We start from the raw sequence: 20717 nt of genomic DNA on the forward strand, positions 1-20717 counted from the left end.
AGGTGAAACAGATCAGGGCGTGACAGTAAGGTATGAGCTGTGTCTGTTCATTGTGTATGTAAGAGAGACAATGAGAGACTGTGTGTGCATGCCCGCATGCAGCTTCTGCTGAATCTGTACGACCACTGCTCACTCAAGGCTAAGACCCATTGTTAGGATACAAGTTGAGATCGATTGCTGTAGAATGAAATTGATATTCCCGGGGGGTGTGAAACATAATTAATAATGGTGCATTACAATGGCCATCAATAAGCAGGAGACTACTCTAGTCCCACTGTCACTCCCAGGACAACAGGACAGTACTTTCTCCTTCTTAAATAGAAACTGCATTTGAGCAGACAGATACATAATGGTATGTTTGAATGGCATTGTATTTTCTCCTGGCACAGCTCCTACTTCCTGGTGGAGCAGGATGTAGAATAATGTCAAACAGCGTCCATTTGGTGAACATGGAACTTGCATAGCAGTCGTCTGATGGGCGAGGGAGGCAGTGACATGATGAGACAGGACAGAGATTGGTCAAACTCTCTCCAGCGCAAGAGTGTAGAAATAATGAGGACTTGAAAAGTATTGTAAGCCAAATTGGCGCTCCCAATATTTCAACAAGCACCAGCAATTACCACCATCTCCCCCAACATTCAGGTCAATTCAGGTCGATTTTTAGAAGCAGTGAAATTTGTTTTTAAAAGAAGAACTTGAAAATCAACTTTGGGAAACAGATTGCTGCTATGGCAACTAGCAGGATGAGCACTTGCATGCACGACTTTGGCTCAGTCCAACCAAACGTCCACGAGTGTGAAGCCCAGGGTGCTGGTTTGTGAAAAGCAATTAAACTAGGGAGCTCGTCTCTGTGGTGGAAGGGAGCAGTAGGCTACGGGTGTCAGGAGTCAGAACCACGGCCCATCAGCCATGCCGGATGGATCCACTGTGAGCCCATGACATTTAAAACAAACAGTGATTAAGCAGGAGATTACCAAAGTGACTCTGGCTGCTGAGGTCATTTTGATCATTAGATCGTTTTGGGTGACACCAAGGTAATGTCTCCCTCCTGCCTCCTGTACGCCACACTCCAACACTGTAGTCATATTTCACTCTGCCTCCTCTGCCCTACTCCTGCAGCCCAGCCCTTCCTTGCATGACAGCACAATATTTAATAATCTACTGTACCTCAGAATGGGAACAGACAACATTACAGATGGCAATTACTTAACAAAATGTGCAACTTCAATTGGACCTTTAGTATATCGGTTAAACTTCACATAATTGTGCCAGCCATAGTCTCTGACTAGTAATACAATGATATGAAGGTGAAGGTGCGTCATGGGATAGAGGTCATTAGATCTAAGTCTCCCGATGACCATCTTTGTGATCATAGTCAGACTTGATTGTCCATTGGAAGTCAAAGGTCACCATCACAGTTGTAATCCATCCCAGTGAGTGGAAGTTCAAAAGTTAATGAGTAATAATAATGAGGTGGGTGAACGGAGCCAAACGGTTGGGGATATGTTTTATTGAGATCTCACTCTTCAATATAAAAAGAGGTTTTTATAAAGCAGGTCCCAATGCAGCTCAGGTATCACAATGACTGAGTGAATGACAGTTCTAGCTCTACACAGCTGTGTCGGGGTGACACTGCTGGGGTGATTCTTACACATACAGTAGCAGACTTTGGATACATTTTTTATTCTTCTCCATTTTAGCTGCACCATTTACTGGTCGTATTTTTACAGTGCCAAGGCCGCCATGCTATAGAATGACCATTCATGATTCACCGTAAACAATTGAAACCAAATTACAGAGTTCTGAATATTTTGGTGATGAATGCACTTATTCTAATTACAAACATGAAATACTAGATTTGAATATTTGTATTCACCCGCCTCCCGGGTGGTCTAGGGCACTGCTTCACAGTGCTAGCTGTGCCACCAGAGACTCTGGGTTCGCGCCCAGGCTCTGTCGCAGCCGGCCGCGACCGGGAGACCATGGGGCGACGCACAATTGTCCTAGCCTCGTCCGGGTTAGGGAGGGTTTGGCCGGTGGGGATATCCTTGTCTCATTGCGCACTAGAGACTCTTGTGGCGGCCCGGACGCAGTGCACGCTAACCAGGTCGCCAGGTGTACAGTGTTTCCTCTGACACATTGGTGCGGCTGGCTTCCGGGTTGAATGCGTGCTGTGTTAAGAAGCAGTGCGGCTTGGTTAAGTGGTGTTTCGGAGGATGCATGGCTTTCGACCTTCGTCTCTACCGAGCCCGTACGGGAGTTGTAGCGATGAGACAAGATAGTAACTACTAACAATTGGATACCATGAAATTGGGGAGGGAAAAAAAAATCATATGTACCATCTGTTTGAATACTCTTTAATTGTGATGGGCATTGAGTGTTATGTTTTCAAACTGAACATCTTTTCTAATTTGTATTTTATTTTGTCTTCTCCTCTTTCCTACTACAGCTCTGCTGTCTCCCTCTGTCAGTCGACATCCATAAAGTATGTTAAGGGAGGCTGTCCTGACAATGTTTTTTTACAAAAAGGGATGACTTGATTGCTGTTATTTCCTGTGGCAGTCAATGCCCCTGTCAATCAAAATGGTGTAATTGTCATGTTCAACACACTCAGTGCATCAATAGATGATGACGTCAATGGTTTTAACTTCCATTTTTATTATAACCCTCTTTTTCTTTTAAGTGTTAAAAAGGGTTTGGATGAAGTTCTTGTTAATGAAGCAAATTATCTGAATGCAGAGGACTACCAATGCTGTCTCCCTGTCTCTGTGGTAGAAAATCATGTAGACGGTGGTCAGGTTGGTGACCAATCTTACTGCTGCTTGCTCACCCTGTGACTGTAGTGATGGAGGGTCAGTGGGATGTCTCTGTTTTTTGTTATCATCTTGCTTGCCTTCTTTTGTACCCTGTCCAGTGCAGCTTGTTGCTTTTTTGTGCAGACTACCAGCAACACACTGGCATACTCCAGGCATGGTTGGATCAGAGTGGTGCAGATATCCACAAGTCACTGCCTGGTACTGTAAATGTGTTGGTCCCCACTGAATTGGTTGTCCATGTGGAAGCCTTGATTTTTTTGTGCTTGTTACAACTGGAACAGCCTGTCTACCCAAGATTAGTGGAGCATGTTTGGAGAAGCAGATTCTTAGATCGATGGACTTCTTTCCATTAAGAAATATGTTGTTGCCTGCCACCCATTCCTCTTAGCTTAATTGTTTTATCCACAGAGAGGTGCACCCTACCCAGCAAGCCTTAACAGACCGCTCTGCCACTATATTCTCCTAAGTTCTTTCTGTTAGGTGCCATTCCACACAACAACATGGCTATATCCCAAAGGGGAGATACTTGACATATACAAGTATTATACAGGGAATAATGAGGTAGTTTCACTAGAGGGCACTGTCTCAAATATATTGTAGGAATACATCTTTGAACAGGTGCCATTAAGAATTCATCTATTTGCATTTACCATCTTAATAAAAATAATTAGGTGGTTCTTACATTTGTCCTATTTAAAAACAATAAAATGTTTTTTGCATATCCCAATTCCCCTGAGACACCCTCGGAGAGTGGGTTCATGGCCAGGGATCAGCCATTCATGAAGGCGACCCTGGAGCAATTAGGGTTAAGTGACTTGCTCAAGGGCACACCAACATATGTTTCACCTAGTCAGCTGAGGGATTCAAAACAGCAAATTTTCAGTTACTGGCCCAACGCTCTGAACCGCTAGGCATTACATAGGCATTATGTCTCGTATGCCAGATGTGAAGTAACAGGTTGATTACCATACAGAATCATTTGTGCTGCCAGTGTTGAATTTCATCTCAGACATTCTTTATTGAATCATCCACTCTTTGCTACATTAGAATGAAAAACAGCACCCAACATGCCGAGGTAAACGATGACAATGCTTTGAGTTTTATATAGGGAGTGACTAGCAGGGAGCATGCTGCTCAGCATGGCAGTGCTCACCGTGCATGTTTGGTTTATTTTCCAGCACTGTCGGATAATAGTCAATAGGCCTCTGTAGTCAATGGGCTGCTGTAGTCAATGGGCCTCTGGACAGTTACTATGAGTGACACGTGTTGTCTCAACGAACAACTCCACTGCACTGTGGGTAAATTGTCTAATCCTTTCATGGCCTAACTCTAGGCCAGGAAAGGAAAGGGAAAGGGGCATACTAGAGGTTCTCGCTGTTTCACTGCAGGGCCATGGTCTGAATGGACTTCCTGGAATACAGTACAGTATGTGCAGGGTTGTACTCCCCCCTCTAAAGAGGCTTTTACTGCAGCTGTGCTGTGGCAGGGAGAGCGGCGTTGGAGCTGAACCCTGAGCGCCATCAGGCGTCCTACGTTTGTGTGCATAAACACAAAGCTCTTTAGATAAGAATTGAGGCCCTGGCCTTCTATGGCTAATCGTGAGCTGAAGTCAGCCTTGAAGAAGCAGTCAAGGTGCTGTCATCAGGATCTGTTTTATCCTCCTGTGAACACACTCGGAGAGCAAAGGCCCTGTGCTATTTCGAGACGGCATGTTAATAAAACATCATACTGTTCATTGGAGTTGAAAGGCGCCTCGACCCCATTTTAAGTTGAAATGCCTTAAAAGCCCCATCATACATTCTTATACATTATTGGTACAAAGGATGAAGTACAGTGCCAGGCTTTGATTTGTCGTAGCAGGGTCTTAGAACTAATTCTGAAGCTGCATTGAGTTGTTAATATCACTGTTTGTTTACCTGACTTGTTTATTTGGGGAGGTGAGGCTCTGTGATAATACTATGATGAAATGAGTTGTCAAGAGTTTCTGTACACTGTTCCATAGAACAGATTTAGGATATGTGTTGTTTTATTCATGACTATAGCCTAAAGAGCTAAGCATTATGTTAAGGAACTATACCTGGAACAGAGGACCCACCTCATGCTCTGTGCCAAAGCCAGTGGAGAGAGATCTTGTATGTGGCTTTTTGAAGTGAACTTGCCTTCAGGGCCAGGGAGATTGATAATAATTGCCACACACATCGTGGCAGGTAGTTATTTTCCTGTTTTATCCAGCCAGGATGAGGACATTACATATGCTTTCTAGAAACTACTGCAGTTGTTTATATACTGTAACATCAATATGGTCACAGCTGTAAAAAAAGTTTTTGTAAAGGGATTTTAATATTTTAGGATTGTGAATTATGAAATTGAGCCTGAAGTTATATTTTTCTGTTTTAATAACAGCCTTTTTTTGTTTTATTCAATAATTTACATTGCCTTGCCTTGCATGTGTGTCTCTGCTTATGCAAATGTACGAAGTCCATATCTGATTGTAGCCCATTAATGTCCTGCAGACATAGCTGAGCTATGAGCACACTGCATTTAGACACACATACTCTGTTGAGTAGAGGGAGTAGGCCATCTGGTTCCTGCCTTTTAAAACAGTGAGCTTCCACACCACCAATGACAGGGACAATTGTATGTGTGTATGTGAGTGAGTGAGTGAGTGAGTGAGTGAGTCGGTCGGTCGGTCGGTCGGTCGGACGGACAGGACAGGACAGGACAGGACAGGACAGGACAGGACAGGACAGGACAGGACAGGACAGGACAGGACAGGACAGGACAGGACAAGACAAGACAAGACAAGACAAGACAAGACAAGACAAGACAAGACAAGACAAGACAAGACAAGACAAGACAAGACAAGACAAGACAAGACAAGACAAGACAAGACAAGACAAGACAAGACAAGACAAGACAAGACAAGACAAGACAAGACAAGACAAGACAAGACAAGACACTTCATACATTGGGTGTTGAGGTAAATGCTGTCCTCTTTCCAATGTAGCCCATTGCCCACAGATATGATCATATCTTTCCCTTCATCACATAGACACAGTGCTGTGATGTTTTTGCCACAGGCCTCTGCCACATATCAGCTGCAAATGTTCCTCCTTGCTGCTTTTTCTTTTATCTTCACCACATGAACTGAGTGCCAGTGATTTGGAGCAGAGTAAGAGTGGTGCATGTGTGCCGTGGAGAGGTCCCCTCCCTGTCAAGGTGGCAGTGACACACGGTTGTCTCACTCAGGCCATTCCATTTGGGACAGCACCGGGGACATTTGCCTTCAGATGTCACCTTGGCTCAGATGTGAGCTTTTGGCCTGGGTTTAGTAGGCTTGTTGCTGCAATGTTCACACACACACTCACCCTACACACACGCACGCACACACATTCTCTCTTCTTTCTCCCTGGTTCTCCTCCCTTCCTTCATCCCTCTCTCTTCTCTCCACACCTGGAGAGCTGGCCTCCCCTGTAACCCTGAGTTTTAATTGCCTCCCCTAGATGATGATTAATCCACCAGACCACTCCAGCAGTCTCCCCCAGGACTCTGGCCACTCTAGGACCTTTCATCCTTATGTACTGGAATGCACTAATGTGTAAAAACTATTTAAGGAGTCTGCATAAAATGAAAAGTTCCCATTTGACTTCATTGTAGTTGGATACAGTAGATTAAACTCTAAAATATTTGTATTTGTTGAAATTCAGTTTGTCATGGATTCTCCTTTGTGTTCAGATGTCAGGTCAAATTCAGAGCTCTCTAGTCCCCTATTTCTGTCAGATTTTGTTTTAGAGGCCTTGGGTGGTTTGGGGATTAATGAAAAGCAAGGAATTCTTTAAATTAATTTCTCTCTGGCACAATACAATGTAAAAGTCATGATCAATGGGAGAAGCCTTGCCTCGCTCGAGACGGGTGACATTAACAGTCCGGGAGACGCTTCTCTTTCTGCAGGTGGTTTGTCATTTTGAACTCATTCTCAGTGTGTGAGCAGATGTCTTGAATAAAAAAGTCCTTAGAATCCCCACATGAAACAATGGTGGTTATGCCAGCTCTGTCTATAGCATCGTTTGAGCGTTCTCATTGGTTCCCAGCAGGTCAAATAAAAGGGAAATTATGTTCAGCCAACCTGATCCGAACAAACATATATATTTTGTATTTTAGCACAGGAGCCATGTCGGCGGAACAAAACACATCCTGTTTGATGTTGTTAAAGTCATTGACATTTCAACTGTGATAACTAATCTACCGGATTTCATTTTGCTGTGTTATTTTCCTCCTTCCTCCATGTAAGCTAGGTCAGGTAATGATAACAGAGGATGACTCACATGGACAGATCAGTGTGATTGTTATGCTTATGTGAGCGTGAGTGTTAGCCTCAAACTGAGGGTCTCACCCCCTGAGAGCCCAATGGAGAGACCCTGGGCTGGGGGGGGGTGCAGCTGTGTGTGCAATCTGTTGTTAGTCTGCAGCCAGGAAATGGCCCTCTTCTCACCTGGCTCCTGCTGCCTGCCTGGGCCGCACCATGCCCTCACCCCCCACCCCCACCAAAGATGCTTTATTCTTCCTTTGCCAGCCTTTGGTAAAAATGCATTCTGTCCCGATAATCATATTTCACCTCTGTGAAGGGGAGCTGGTTAGCGTTAAAAGACCTTACTAGACGACGCAGCGAGAAAGGAATGTGTTAGAAAGTGATAAGGAGGGCCCATCTAATATAGGGGAGTGCATTCCCCCGACAACCTCCTTACCTTGGTGCTAATCTCTCCCACTATTTGATGTTTACACTGTGTGTAGAGCCTCCATCTCCTGGTTCCATGGGCTAATAGTTTAGTCCTAATCCCCCTTTGCATTACCATTGATCCCCAAATAAAATCCCTATTTAGTGCACATCCTACAGTCCCCAGTACACCCAGATTTAGAAGACACTACAGTCAGTGGGTAGTGAAGGTACTTACAGTTGTGCTGCACAGTGAAGGAATGGTGGGGGCGGATAACTAAGTATGCTGAGTGGAGGAGGCTGCTCTCTATGGAGCAGAGCAGAGCAGGGCTGTGTGGTGTGTGTATGAGAAAGGGCATGGCTTGTTACTGACTCAGATGCATTGCTCCAGTAAGGCTGCGTGCTTACTGCCGGTGTTGTGCCGAAAAGCTCCCCCCTGCCAGAATTCTCCCACCACCTTCGCATGAACGCACACGCACTCAATTCTTCATTGCTGCGACTTGCTTGCTAATTGAGATTCCTGATCACGTTAGGGTGCTTTTCATTTAATTTTTTATGTTGGTTTGATCGCGGGGAAGGTACGAGTAATGTATGCAGTTTTTGGTTTGGCTATTTATTTCAAGTGTATTCATCTATAAATAAATCTATTTGACAAAATTGATAATCTCTCCCATGTCTTATTTGACTAGTAGTTGTTCTGAAATGTTTATTGCTTGCCTACATTTTACTCCCTCCTTTATGTTTAATATAACACAAATACATTAATTATTCATTTTGGTTGCGTATCCTGACGTGAAGTTTGTTCTATAGAAAGTATTTGACTCTGATGTGTGCCACAGAAAGTATTTGACTTTAGCCACAAAATTAAGGAAATTAGAAGGGGTGGGGAGGATTTCGGCAAGGCCATTTTCTTGCTTTCTGAAACTCTGTCCCCCCTTCTATCTTGGGACTGCAAGGCATGATACACTTCAGAATTATTTTGTTAGCTCATGTTGACCAGTAGTGTGTGCCACAGAAAGCAAAATGAGAGTATAAAGAAACACAAACATTTATTTTAGAAACATTTTGTAATGTTGAAGAAAATAAAGATAATACACACTCTTTTTTTCACACTCTTGACATTCTCTCAACCAGCATTTAAATTAACAGGTGAACCATCTTAAAAGTAAATTTGTGGAATTTATTTCCTTCTTAATGCATTTGATCCAATCAGTTGTGTTGCGACAAGGTTGGGGGGAGGTGCACAGAAGATAGTCCAATTTGGTAAAAGACCAAGTTCACATTATGGCAAGAGCAGCTCAAATAAGCAAATATAAATGACTCTACATCATTACTATAAGACATGAAGGTCAGTCAATACAGAACATTTCAAGAACTTTTAAAGTTTCTTCAAGTGCAGTCACAAAAAACATCAAGTGCTATGATGAAACTGGCTCTCATGAGGACCTCCACAGGAATGGAAGACCATGTGGCGGGTTCATTAATTTCATTATTGTTACAACATTTTGGAAGCGCATGGCAGCATCTCTGTACAGAGCTCGATTTGGCCTCCGCAAGCCTCCAGGGCCAGAGCCATTGCGTCACACCCTCTTTACGGAGCTTCCGGACCACTTTTCCATATCAATCATAAATTGGTTTTTAGAGTGAAATGCTGCTGGAGCACATAGGAATGTTGCTCCGCCACTTCTCATAATGTTGCTAGATTATTAAAGGTAGGTCAAAGCTGAATCAATGTCTCAGAAGATCACTTAATGATTCATTAGTATTCTACATTACAGAACCAAATAAAATAGCATAACGTTACTGTTACATCAAAAACACCAACTGTTGGTGTTTTTAGCTGAATAGTAAAAAAAAAAAAACACTATCATGGGCCAAAACTCAAAAGCTCACGCCACGAGGCAGAACTAGCTTGGATTGAAACAAAATACAGGAAAGCTATGTAGTTTGTTAACATCATTTACTCTAGTTTGCTCACAAATAAAGTGATTAAAATAAGATCTAAATGCATATTCCCATGAACCGGATTAAGATCAAATGTTTGGCATGAAGATTCAGTTTGAACCTTTTGCTGGTAGATCGCGGCCCACGTTTTGCTACACTGTCCTGCGAATGTCCCGCAAAATCATCCTGTTGTCCCACATTTGGGTATTTTAAATGTGGTCACCCTAGTGTAGCTCCAAGCCATATCCAAAATACCAGTTTGAGTCTTTGCTCATTCTGATTTGAATAATGTGGGGAATATGGCTTAGCAGGTGGCTGTAAAATGTTATTTTTCATTGATCATCAATCATAATTATCAGTATTCTGAACTATGACACATGGCACAATGATTATGGGACTTGCAATAAACCGCTTGCTGTTCAATCATAGCTGATTCAGCCACCATATGCTTCCTGATTATTTAAAGAATGAAGTGTCCTATATGTCAATGACAAGGGCTTCTGCTGCAGGCCGGACAGCCACTGTAGGCTAATGTCCCGTTGACATACTGTGTGTCTGAATCCCAATTTACACGCCAGTCATTTCACATCTCCCTTGGCAAGGCTCCAGCATGCAGCAGTCTCTCAAACCCAAATATCTGTGCCAACGAGAGTCACTCTGATACATAGGACTCATGACAGAATGAGGAGAAACCCATTATGAGTGTCAAGAGAGTTGAAATACAATACTGGATGATAAGATATTTGCCAGGAACAATATGTTGGATTTGTTCCAAAGTTAGAAATGATTGACTGCATAGCTGATCTCCTTGTTGGTCTTTGCTAGTGGAGGGTTTGGTTGTTGGTGGGTTCATGGTGTACGGGTAGGTCACTGGGTCCTGCTTCTGATGATTAAAATAAAGAGGTCTGAGGCTAAGGAGCCATTCTGGAAGCATACCGCTGCACAGCACCACAACCAGGGCTAGTGCTACTTCCTCACAGGCAGCTTTGAATTCCAGACGCACAGAGTGACATTCAAGCCCTCTGTGTGTGCTTGGACAGGGTGTGTGTGCCAAAATTATGAAAGTGAAGCACAGCTTCTGAATCCAAGATTATTCATCTGTCTGCAGAGAGGGGTTTCTGTATCTGACAGTGGCCTCTTTCTTTACCAGGAAACACAGGCCTTCCTTCCCAGTGCTGATATGAAGCTGTCCAACCCTAACCCTAATGCATCAGTTTCACACACAGAACCTTAATGCAATGTGAACACATGACATGTGGTAGGGGTTTTGGTCAAGCCCCATAAATCAAAAGATTGATGTCATGGATCACTGGGTAGACATGGTTGTTAACATGGCATACAGTAGGCCTGTCTAACAATGTGCAAATTGTATTGTTAGTCATAGTGTATCATAAAGCCAGTGGTCAATGCAGTGAAGCAGAAACAAGCTATGATTAATCCTTGAAGGTCCGTGTACAGTATATGTATTCATAAAGAGGCCTGCGGCCCTCTCACGGGATTCAGGCAGCAGTTGGCAATTCTATTTTTTAAAAGACCACTCTTGACCGCAGACAGTTAAAATATGGGGTTCAAGCTTTGGTTCTCATCCTCTGTTTGTGGTTCACCACTCCACTGGGTAACATCTTATACTACGGGTTAGTTGCACCTCATCAACTTTAAATAATGAGTGATGAAAAGCATATATTTTTACTATCAGATTTCAATGATCTTATGAATTGCCAAATTGACCATTAATACCAGGTGGTTGTTTATTTATTTATTGTTTATACATAATATGAGAGTTAAAGAACGAGAGTACATCTAGAGACACCATGTAGTGATTCTTTACTCTCTCACTCTCTCTCTCTGTCTCTGTCTCTCTACATTTGTATTACATTCGCCTGCAGAGATGACTTTCTGCCAAGCGGAATTCCGGTGCCCATTTCTGATTTTAATTAGGGCTGTGGGATTTGCTTTCTCTGATTCCTTGAAAAAAGTAGCTACATTGTTACTCTCAATAACTTCCTTCCTCTCCTCCAGACTTGTTGGCCTGATTATGTTGAAAGAGTAAAGAAACACAACGTAGGGGTTTGAGAGTGGTTCAACCGGACACATTCACCTAAACCCCACATGAGTTTGTGTTGTATGTGCATTTGTGGTCATGTTTTATCTCCCCCCCCTTTGAGCCTCGGTGGGTTGAGGCATTGAGCAGTGTGTGTTGCAGAATGCTAAGTCCTCCACTGGAGTTTCTGTGAGGGAGTGGATTTGTGCTAACAGCCAGAGCCAATGATTAAAACACAGAGAGGCCAGAGAGAGCCAGCGCTTGGCTAAAGGGCAGGAGTTACTGTAATCCAGGGATAAGCGACCTGAGCAGGCAGCAGGCAACCCTCCTTACACACACAGACATGCTTGTCTTGATGCCAGTTTACTGACGGCCTTTTGGACACTAGAGAGTCCGCATGGAGTGGGCAGCTCTGCTGGGTTGATACAGGAAGGGTACATCTCATTGGCAAACTGACACAGCTTCAAGGGCTGTGGCCCTGAGCCAGATAGTCCACTAGGAGTGAGGTATTCCTTCCTGCCTGGTGGAAGAGAAGGCTCGTCACCAAGGCCATATCTTCAAAAATGTGTCGTCTTCTCAGCACTGAATGTCAAGGGAATTTGGCATTGTCCTCCTTACTAAATTGCTTGCTTATGGTGATGAATGTCTATCCAATATCAATCCAACCAGGCACATCTGTGTGTGTACACGTGAGCTGTGCATGAAGGCTGCATAAGTGTGTGAGTGCATCCATGCTTTTATGTTGGCATGCTTGTTTTGAACATACACACATACACATTCGGAATGTATTCAGACCCCCTGCCAACCACCATGCTTCACTGTAGGGATGGTGACAAGGTTTCCTCCAGACGTGACACTTGGCATTCAGACCAAAGAGTTCATTCTTGGTTTCATCAGACCAGAGAATCTTGTTTCTCATTGTCTGAGAGTCCTTTAGGTGCCTTTTGGAAAACTCCAAGCGGGCTGTCATGTGCCTTTTATAGAGGAGTGGCTTCTGTCTGGCCACTCAACCATAAAGGCCTGATTGGTGGAGTTCTGCAGAGATTGTTGTCCTTCTGAAAGTTTCTCCCATCTCCACAGAGGAACTCTGGAGGTCTGTCAGAGTCACCATTGGTGTCTTGGTCACCTCCCTGACCAAGGCCCTTCTCCCCGGTTGCTCAGATTGGTCAGGCGGCCAGCTCAAGGAAGTGTCTTGGTGGTTCCAAACTTCTCCCATTTAAGAATGATGGAGGCCACTGTGTTCTTGGGGACCTTCAATGCTGCAGAAAAAAACAATTGTTTTTGCTTAATCATTGTGGGGTATTGTGTGTAGATTGATGAGGAAAAATGTGTTTTCATCCATTTTAGAATAAGTCTGTAACGTAACAAAATGTGGAAAATGTCAAGGGGTATGAATACTTTCCGAATACACTGTAAGTATATTAAACATGTGTCACTTTGGTGTGCTTTGTGTACTGTGTGCTCATGTGAGGTTTTAGTTTGTAAGGGTTTGCAATAGTTTCTAAGGCTTATCTCTCACCAAGAGTAGGTTGTCTTACTTTATCTTTGGAATCTACCTCTGTTCCTCTTCCCTGTGCTCCCCCGGCTCACTGAGCTACTCCAGATGAATAGAAACTGTGGATAACTTCCTGGATTGGAGATAAGATATTCTCCTTCTGACAAAAACACTGGCAGATCAGTGGAAGAGACGTTCACAGCAAAAACAGATTTTGTTTTTCCTTGTTCCTAGCTGTGTTTCTAAAATGCTATTATTGGTGCACGTCTCAGCAACTTGGGCACACTTTAATATAAAACATTTTGTGCCGATAGGCCTAAATGTTTGTTAGGAACACTGACACTGAAATGGTGACATGCACACCAAGACACTACACATAGACATTAATTATAGCATATTATACCATATTATGGTAAAGCAGGGTACAGCAATGGAAAGGGATTTTATTGGTGTGCGTAAATATGCAATGCAATGCAGCACAGTAGTTAACGATGCATGTATTTGATTTACAATACATGCTCTACAACTATTTATTTTGATGCATATGTACATAAAAACAGGCCACATATTTCATGGTGATTCTGTTCCCTGTGATCAAACACAGCTATATTCACATGAAAACAAACACATTGAACAATAGTTGTAGTCGATGAAATGTGCATCAAAATATGCATTATGTCAGTCCTTTAATTCGGTAAGAGTAATACTGTATGTCACATGTTCCAGAGGAAACATAGGAAACAGACTCTGTAGTTCTACACCCGAACTAATGGCTTTTATTGCCAAATATGGATGTTCCCTTTGTACGAAGGAGCTGTCTGACACACCCATCTCCATCTCACTAAACACAGTGGTGTAACCTCCTCTCAGGTTGGATGGATCCACTTCCAGCTGCAGGATGTGATCACAGAGACGCTTAAGCACTGTTCTACATCACCCATGCAGATGTGTACGATATGTCAGGAGCTTATCTTTGGGGCTGCGTGCTGAAAGACAATTGCTCACCTTCATCCATTCTTAAGGGTTCAACTGGAGTCTTTTGTTTCCCTCTGACAGGCTTTGACATCAGCGTCTGTGGATGATTTGAAATTATGATAATAACAGATAGTAACCTTTCTGTTACCTTATTCTCATTATCCCCTAAGTACGGGCATACCACATCTTGTAACTAGACAATATCCAATTATGGCAAACTAACAGCAACTATGCTGGAGGAATAGTCTAACACGGTGGTCACCTACCTTTTCTGAGTCAAGATCACTGTCTGAGTCAAAATGCAAGCCGAGATTTACCGCTCAGATATTTTTTTAAACATTACTTCAAATGTAAGCCTATGCAACATGAACCTATTAAAAACAGTTCTTTAGCAATGAGGTGTTTGCAGTAGGCTATAGGTCTAATACATTATCACTGCATTTTGGCTATGTTTGAATTTACCTGCCAATGTTGTTCTTCTCAGACCACTTTGAAATTATATTTCAAAATTTGCGGTATATGATCACATTGATAATATATAATTTCAAGAGCTTGTAACTGTAAGGTTCTATCTGTAAAAAGATGATTCTGAGATAATTGCCTTTAAAGTTCCAAACCCTCATTGGTTTGAATAGTGTCAGCAATATTGTATTCTTTTTAACTTTATAACATGAATTGGGAATTTAGATGAATATATATGTAGAGAACATTGAATAGAACACAGCTATGTCAACAACTAAATTAGGACAAGCTCTCCAAATGTTGTTGTATTACTTGTGAGGAACAGCTTAGTGAGCATAAACATTTTATTTTTTATTTTTATTTTACTGGACTGATGGTCTGCATCTGATGGTCTGTCGGAGGGGAGGGAGGGAGAGAGCAGCGGAGAGGCTGCCTCTCACCGTCCCACCGCTGAGATTGACCAAAAAAGGCACACAGTATTCCAGCTCATGGCAAAACTTTAGTCACACTGCATTATTTCTGCCAAATGCACCAATTCATGTTGTTACTCCTATGACCAGAGAAAGTTCATTATTCCTCAATATTAAAAAAGACACAAGCCGTTAATAATAACAACGCAAGCTTATCGATACAATTTGCTACTCATTCATTGCAGCTGCAATGCTAGTTGTAGCGTGAGTGGAAGTAGGGAGAATCACGTTTTATGTCTTATAAAAATGTTGACAGTGAAGTGCTGAATAACAACTTAAACACTTACTCATACAAACAGCAGCCCTTCATTGTATTTCATTGACAATTTCTCTCTAGTAACGGTTTTGAAAGTTCGTAAATTTCACAGGAGCAACTTTGCTGTGCACTCGAGGAAACTGCAGACACAGTGATCTGAGCTATCTGATTGGCCAGTGGTAGGCCTATAGGTGCACTTGATTTGCTCTCTGTACATTCCGGATAGGCACAGTTTTACCTTCAGACACATTAAATGGTTAAAAATGGGAACACTTTGCCTTCCTGGCGCTAGGGCTGCTGAATCAAGTGGGAAACGGGGAAAATACTGTGTGAAAAAGAAGAAGGAACATAAGGCTTTATCAATGTTTTTGTTTTACATAAATGTTTGATGATTGACTAGGAATGCATTGGAGATCAACCAGTTGGTGACAACTGGTCTAGCATTTTAATATGCAGTACGGTCAGTCATCTCATCTTAAGGTGAAATACAGAAGAGTCAGACACTGCGCTGAAACACAGGTAGGTATAGCCGTTCAGGTAGGGATATCATCCATCTTTTCCTTTGTCAGCGCTTCAACAGTGAAGCCTCTCTTGGGACCCAGATGTAGAGCGGCAGGGAGCTATAGCACGTTTTTAAAGAGCAGGGGCCGGTCCTGCCAGCATTATCATCCATAATAGCATTCTGCCACAGTTCAACAGCCACAAAGACAGTTGCTATCAATTGGCTAGGCCCTGATCGACAGTACCCAGATACCCCCGGTGACCATATCTACCACAGACACGGATCCACCAGCTGTCAATCCCTGTCACTCAGATGCATTTAATTAGGAGAGCAAAATGGTAATAACAGTGAGCCAGGAGCGAGGTCTTATTTTGGGTATTTATTTACTAAAACAGTGGTCTGGGAGGATAAAATGCCTCCAATAGAGATCGTCCAATTACAATCCCACACAAACAGAAGCTTTTATTTTCCCATAACTCGTTGCAATATTTGTGTAGGGAAGTTGTGAATTTTGTAGGATTAACAACCCCAAGTGACAACTCAACAACCCACACTGACTCTAAAGTAGAGTAAGATGTTGTTGTTGGGGAGAATGTTTAGTGTAGGTCCTAGTCTGCAGGGTGTATGTATGGCCGGAAGTACATAGTGTGATATCTAAAACAGTCTCCCTAACAGATGGCCCAAACGGAGCTCTCTGCCATCTTCTGGTCTGCCGAGTGCGTCTCGACCATCGCCAGGAGCAGCAGCCAGTGTGTTTGTGTGTGTCAGAATCCCAGCTCTCTTTGCCGGCTGTGAGGAGGCTTCAGTCAGCCAACCAAGCTGTTGAGTGGCACCCTGTGGTGTGGGACTTGGGCCCCAGTCCTGTGAATCATGTTGTCTCAAGTGGTGGAGTGTGTGATGACATCAGGTATCCTACTTATCCCAACTCTCCTCCCAAATGGTCTGTAACTGTCACTGTTCTAGGAGACAGTGAACCAGGCTAGGTAGTGGTGTACAAAGATGTGGAATCCTCCACTTAATAGTGATGTCTGAATAACATTGCACTTTAAAAAGTTTTGAAGGAATAGAGACATAGAGTCTGTCATATTATGGCTTCCTAAAGCAGGAGGTACCAGTGACTCGCTCAATACGGAAATAGTCAGATGATGTGGATGCTACTCTACAGGACTGTTTTGCTAGCATAGACTGGAATATGTTCTGGGGTTCATCCAATGGCATTGAGTTGAAGCTCGCATCCGCTACAAGACCATGGTGCTTGCCTACGGAGCTGTGAGGGGAACGGCACCGCAGTACCTCCAGGCTCTGATCAGGCCCTACACCCAAACAAGGGCACTGCGTTCATCCACCTCTGGCCTGCTCGCCTCCCTACCACTGAGGAAGTACAGTTCCCGCTCAGCCCAGTCAAAACTGTTCGCTGCTCTGGCCCCCCAATGGTGGAACAAACTCCCTCACGACGCCAGGATAGCGGAGTCAATCACCACCTTCCGGAGACACCTGAAACCCCACCTCTTCAAGGAATACCTAGGATAGGATAAAGTAATCCTTCTCACCCCCCCTTAAATGATTTAGATGCACTATTGTAAAGTGGCTGTTCCACTGGATGTCAGAAGGTGAATTCACCAATTTGTAAGTCGCTCTGGATAAGAGCGTCTGCTAAATGACTTAAATGTAAATGTAAATGAATGACTCGTTCTTAACCATAAATGCTGTGAGGCTTTCATTCCATATATTTCTCCCAGTTGAGCTGTTTTGCCATGATTATTGGGAATTGGAATTCAGTTGGAACTGCTACCCATTTATGGCAGCAGAATGTAAGGGAGGTCCATATCCAAACCTGGGTATTCTTTTGGATTGTTTCAGGAGTTTCATCTTTGTGTTTAGTGGCCAACATGTTCAGGATTCAGAGAAAGTGGAATGTTGAGGGTCCAAAATTGACATTTTGGAGAAAACTCATGGTGGAGACTGATGAAAATTTCTGCTGAAGGATATTCTCTCATTTAGTCCATCGTTGCGATCTCAATTTAGGGACACTTATTTATTTACAATAGCCCAGCGTACTGTATCATTCAGAGCTCATCCAGACCTTTCTAATATTATATATAAGGGAATTTCTCCTTGTAAAAAAGTTAAAAACTCAGACTAAAATCTGAAGTTAATATAAGGTCTGGGTAAAACGTTTTGCTTTTATTTAAAGAAAAATAAATTCTGCTTCAGTCTTTTATTTCTGTTATTTTGCATCATAGTATTGTGTCTTATGGTAGATGAACATGAACACATTGAATCAGTCATGATTTAGAGGATAGCATACACATTGAATTTAAATTAAATGTGGTTTGGCTCAGTTATCTGCTTTGACATAATTTTGCTGCTCTGCTTTGACATAATGATCAATTATATGTATAGTTATAAAATATCATATTACATTGTATTGTATTCATAGTAACTATGCATGCCATTTTAGATGCAGTACTTAGTATGGTAGATAAATCATATCATAGTGTTGAAAACTGCTAGAAGAGTTCCTTTATCATCAATTTACTCCTCTCCTTCATGTTTAACCATCTGTTGGTAATGTGTTCACAGGTGTGTCACAGTTTTATTAGTGCATGCATTTGTTCAGAACATTTTCTGTTCAGTCATTATTCACATTTTAGCTTAAAAGCACCACCAATTTTTTTACCTGAAATTGGTAATGATTGAGAGACGCTGTCTGTCAATGTTTTTTTTTTTTGGTAACTAGTTGCTTGACAAATTACCTTTTTATTGTTGAAATTATGACATTTATGTTGACGCTTTGGATTAAGACCAATTTACCAAGACTGTCCTCAAAATAAATCATGAAAAAAAGTATACTTCATTCTGTCACAGATATCCTGAACATCAGTAGTGTGAACAATAACAAAAATAAACTATTTGTTTGTTTGTTTAACTATTTGTTTACTAATTGATAATGTGTCATTGCTTTGGTAAGTCTGTTTCCAAAGCATCTGCCAGGATTCCTGCCACACACAGTAGTAAATAGACATTCATAACTACATCTCTTTCTCTGTCTCCCATCAGGCCTTTCATTAGCATATCAGACGACAACGAGGAGGCCAGGGCTAAGCACCTGTACCAACAGTGGACAGACCTGGGATTGACAGACGTCCAGCTGTCCAATTACAGCGTCCTCCTCAGCCTGCCTGGCCCCTCCTCCAGCAGAATTGTGGACCGAGCCAGCCACGAGTGTTTCCTGCCCAGCGGGGCTCAGTGTGACCCCAGGAACCACAACAACAACCCCACGGCAGACCAACACTTCTCATACGCTGCCTACTCTGCCACGGGCAGTCTAGAGGTACAGCACACTCACCATGTCTCATTCTCTGCATGGACAGCAGAATGCACTAACCCCAGGCTGGTTAATGCTATGTTCCCCAGTCATCTCCTGGTTCTCCACCTCCAACTATTGTCACCATATGTGTGTGTGATTTTCCTGACTTGAATGGTAGTAGCAGCCCTGCCCTCTACCTGGCTGGCTCCAGTTAGCTTTGTTTCGCATCCCTGCTTCTCCCTCACAGCGGTGATCACCCAAAAGGCCACAGAGAAAGGTCAAGACGTAAATGTTAAAGTTGGTTCCCAGTTCAGGTATATCAACATCACAGTTCAATTTTATGAGTCACAATAAACATCCCCTCCCTGCAGGAATATGAGAGCACTGCTGGCTACAGTCAGTATATTTACAAGACACAGGCGCAAATGCATCCTTGAGATTGAAGGTTAATCCAAGTCATTATGCAAGTCTGTCCACACACTTGCAGACATAAGAAATATAGCAGGGCTATTTTTAGAGGTTATGTTTTCTGTCTCCAGGGGAACACAGAGAGAGAGTGTCTGAAGGAAATGGCTGTTATCCCCTTGAGGGCTGAGTGGGCTAAAGGTACAGGAGAACAGTTGGAGAATACTAAGTCTGAATGCAAAGTATACTCCAAGCCTAGTCCTCTGCATCTGTATCCCCAAAACAGGAGTCAAAGCCATCCATCACAGGCCTGGATCCATGCACTGTTCAGTGTGCTGCCTTGAATTAAATGGCATTTGCAATATCTAAACGTCAGTTTAGAAAAACAAATATTGCTGGTTTGATGGATGAAAGGCCTGGGGACTCCATAGTAATGTGCTGGGCTGAGGCTCCATGGGATCTGTCATCTCTGAGCCTGTCGCTGTGACGGAGGGGTCAGTGAGCAATTCTCATTAGTCCACTCCCCATTCCACTCCCCATTCTCAGGATCACAGAGAGAGAGAGAGTAAAGAATTAACCCCCTCTTGCAGGGAAAACATACTGACAGTTGTAACCTAATTGAACATATATGCAAGCATTAAAAGCCCACCTTAACACAAGCCAGCCATCAGAGGATGTATGGAGAGAAATAGAAGTTCAAGTGGCAATGGAGGTCAAATTCACTGCGCAGCTATACATTTTTAAAGAGCGGACATTAGGAAGTTAATCTCAAAGATCATGCTGTTCCACACTCAGTCTTTCACTAATGGCATAGAAATATATTCTGTTTCATGAGTTTGTGGGGTTCATTTGGTAAAAGTCCTATTTAAAGCTGGGCAGTGACTATCATTATCTTTCTCTCATACAGAGAAAATATGTACTTCTCTTTTTATCTTAGTCATCCAACTGTACTTTACTGCCTTGTCAAATCATCTCCAACTTTACAATGAAAATTACTCTGGAACAATATAGTGAAGGAAGGTAGGCTGGAAGAAATCATCAACAACAACAACAGCATTGTAAGGAATGACGCTGCAGAAGAAAAGCAGGTACGGGGAGTTGACATTTAATTTGGAACGGACATGCAACAGGACAGGAACAGCGTCAGAACTGGGAAATACAAAGACAGACTACAATCAATGCAGCAGCGGGAACAGAGCTGGGGAACTGACAAATATTGGGAGGTAATGAACAGGTGATTGAGTCCAGGTGAGTTCAATATCGCTGATGCGCGTGACGAGGGAAGGCAGGTGTGCGTAATGATGGTGGCAGGAGTGCGTAATACAGG

General features: G+C 42.8%; 1 protein-coding gene across 3 annotated transcripts in view; it reads left to right on the plus strand.

Moving 5' to 3' along the window:
• LOC135512919 (inactive N-acetylated-alpha-linked acidic dipeptidase-like protein 2) overlaps window positions 1-20717 on the plus strand; it is a 270364-nt gene that overhangs the window by 90108 nt on the left and 159539 nt on the right. For all 3 annotated transcript variants that reach the window (XM_064935436.1, XM_064935437.1, XM_064935438.1), the window contains exon 3: window positions 18736-19009. In XM_064935436.1, coding sequence (XP_064791508.1) covers window positions 18736-19009 — 274 coding nt within the window. The remainder of the gene's footprint in view (window positions 1-18735; window positions 19010-20717) is intronic.

The sequence above is a fragment of the Oncorhynchus masou genome, chromosome 24, assembly GCF_036934945.1.
Source record: "Oncorhynchus masou masou isolate Uvic2021 chromosome 24, UVic_Omas_1.1, whole genome shotgun sequence".
Taxonomy (NCBI): domain Eukaryota; kingdom Metazoa; phylum Chordata; class Actinopteri; order Salmoniformes; family Salmonidae; genus Oncorhynchus; species Oncorhynchus masou.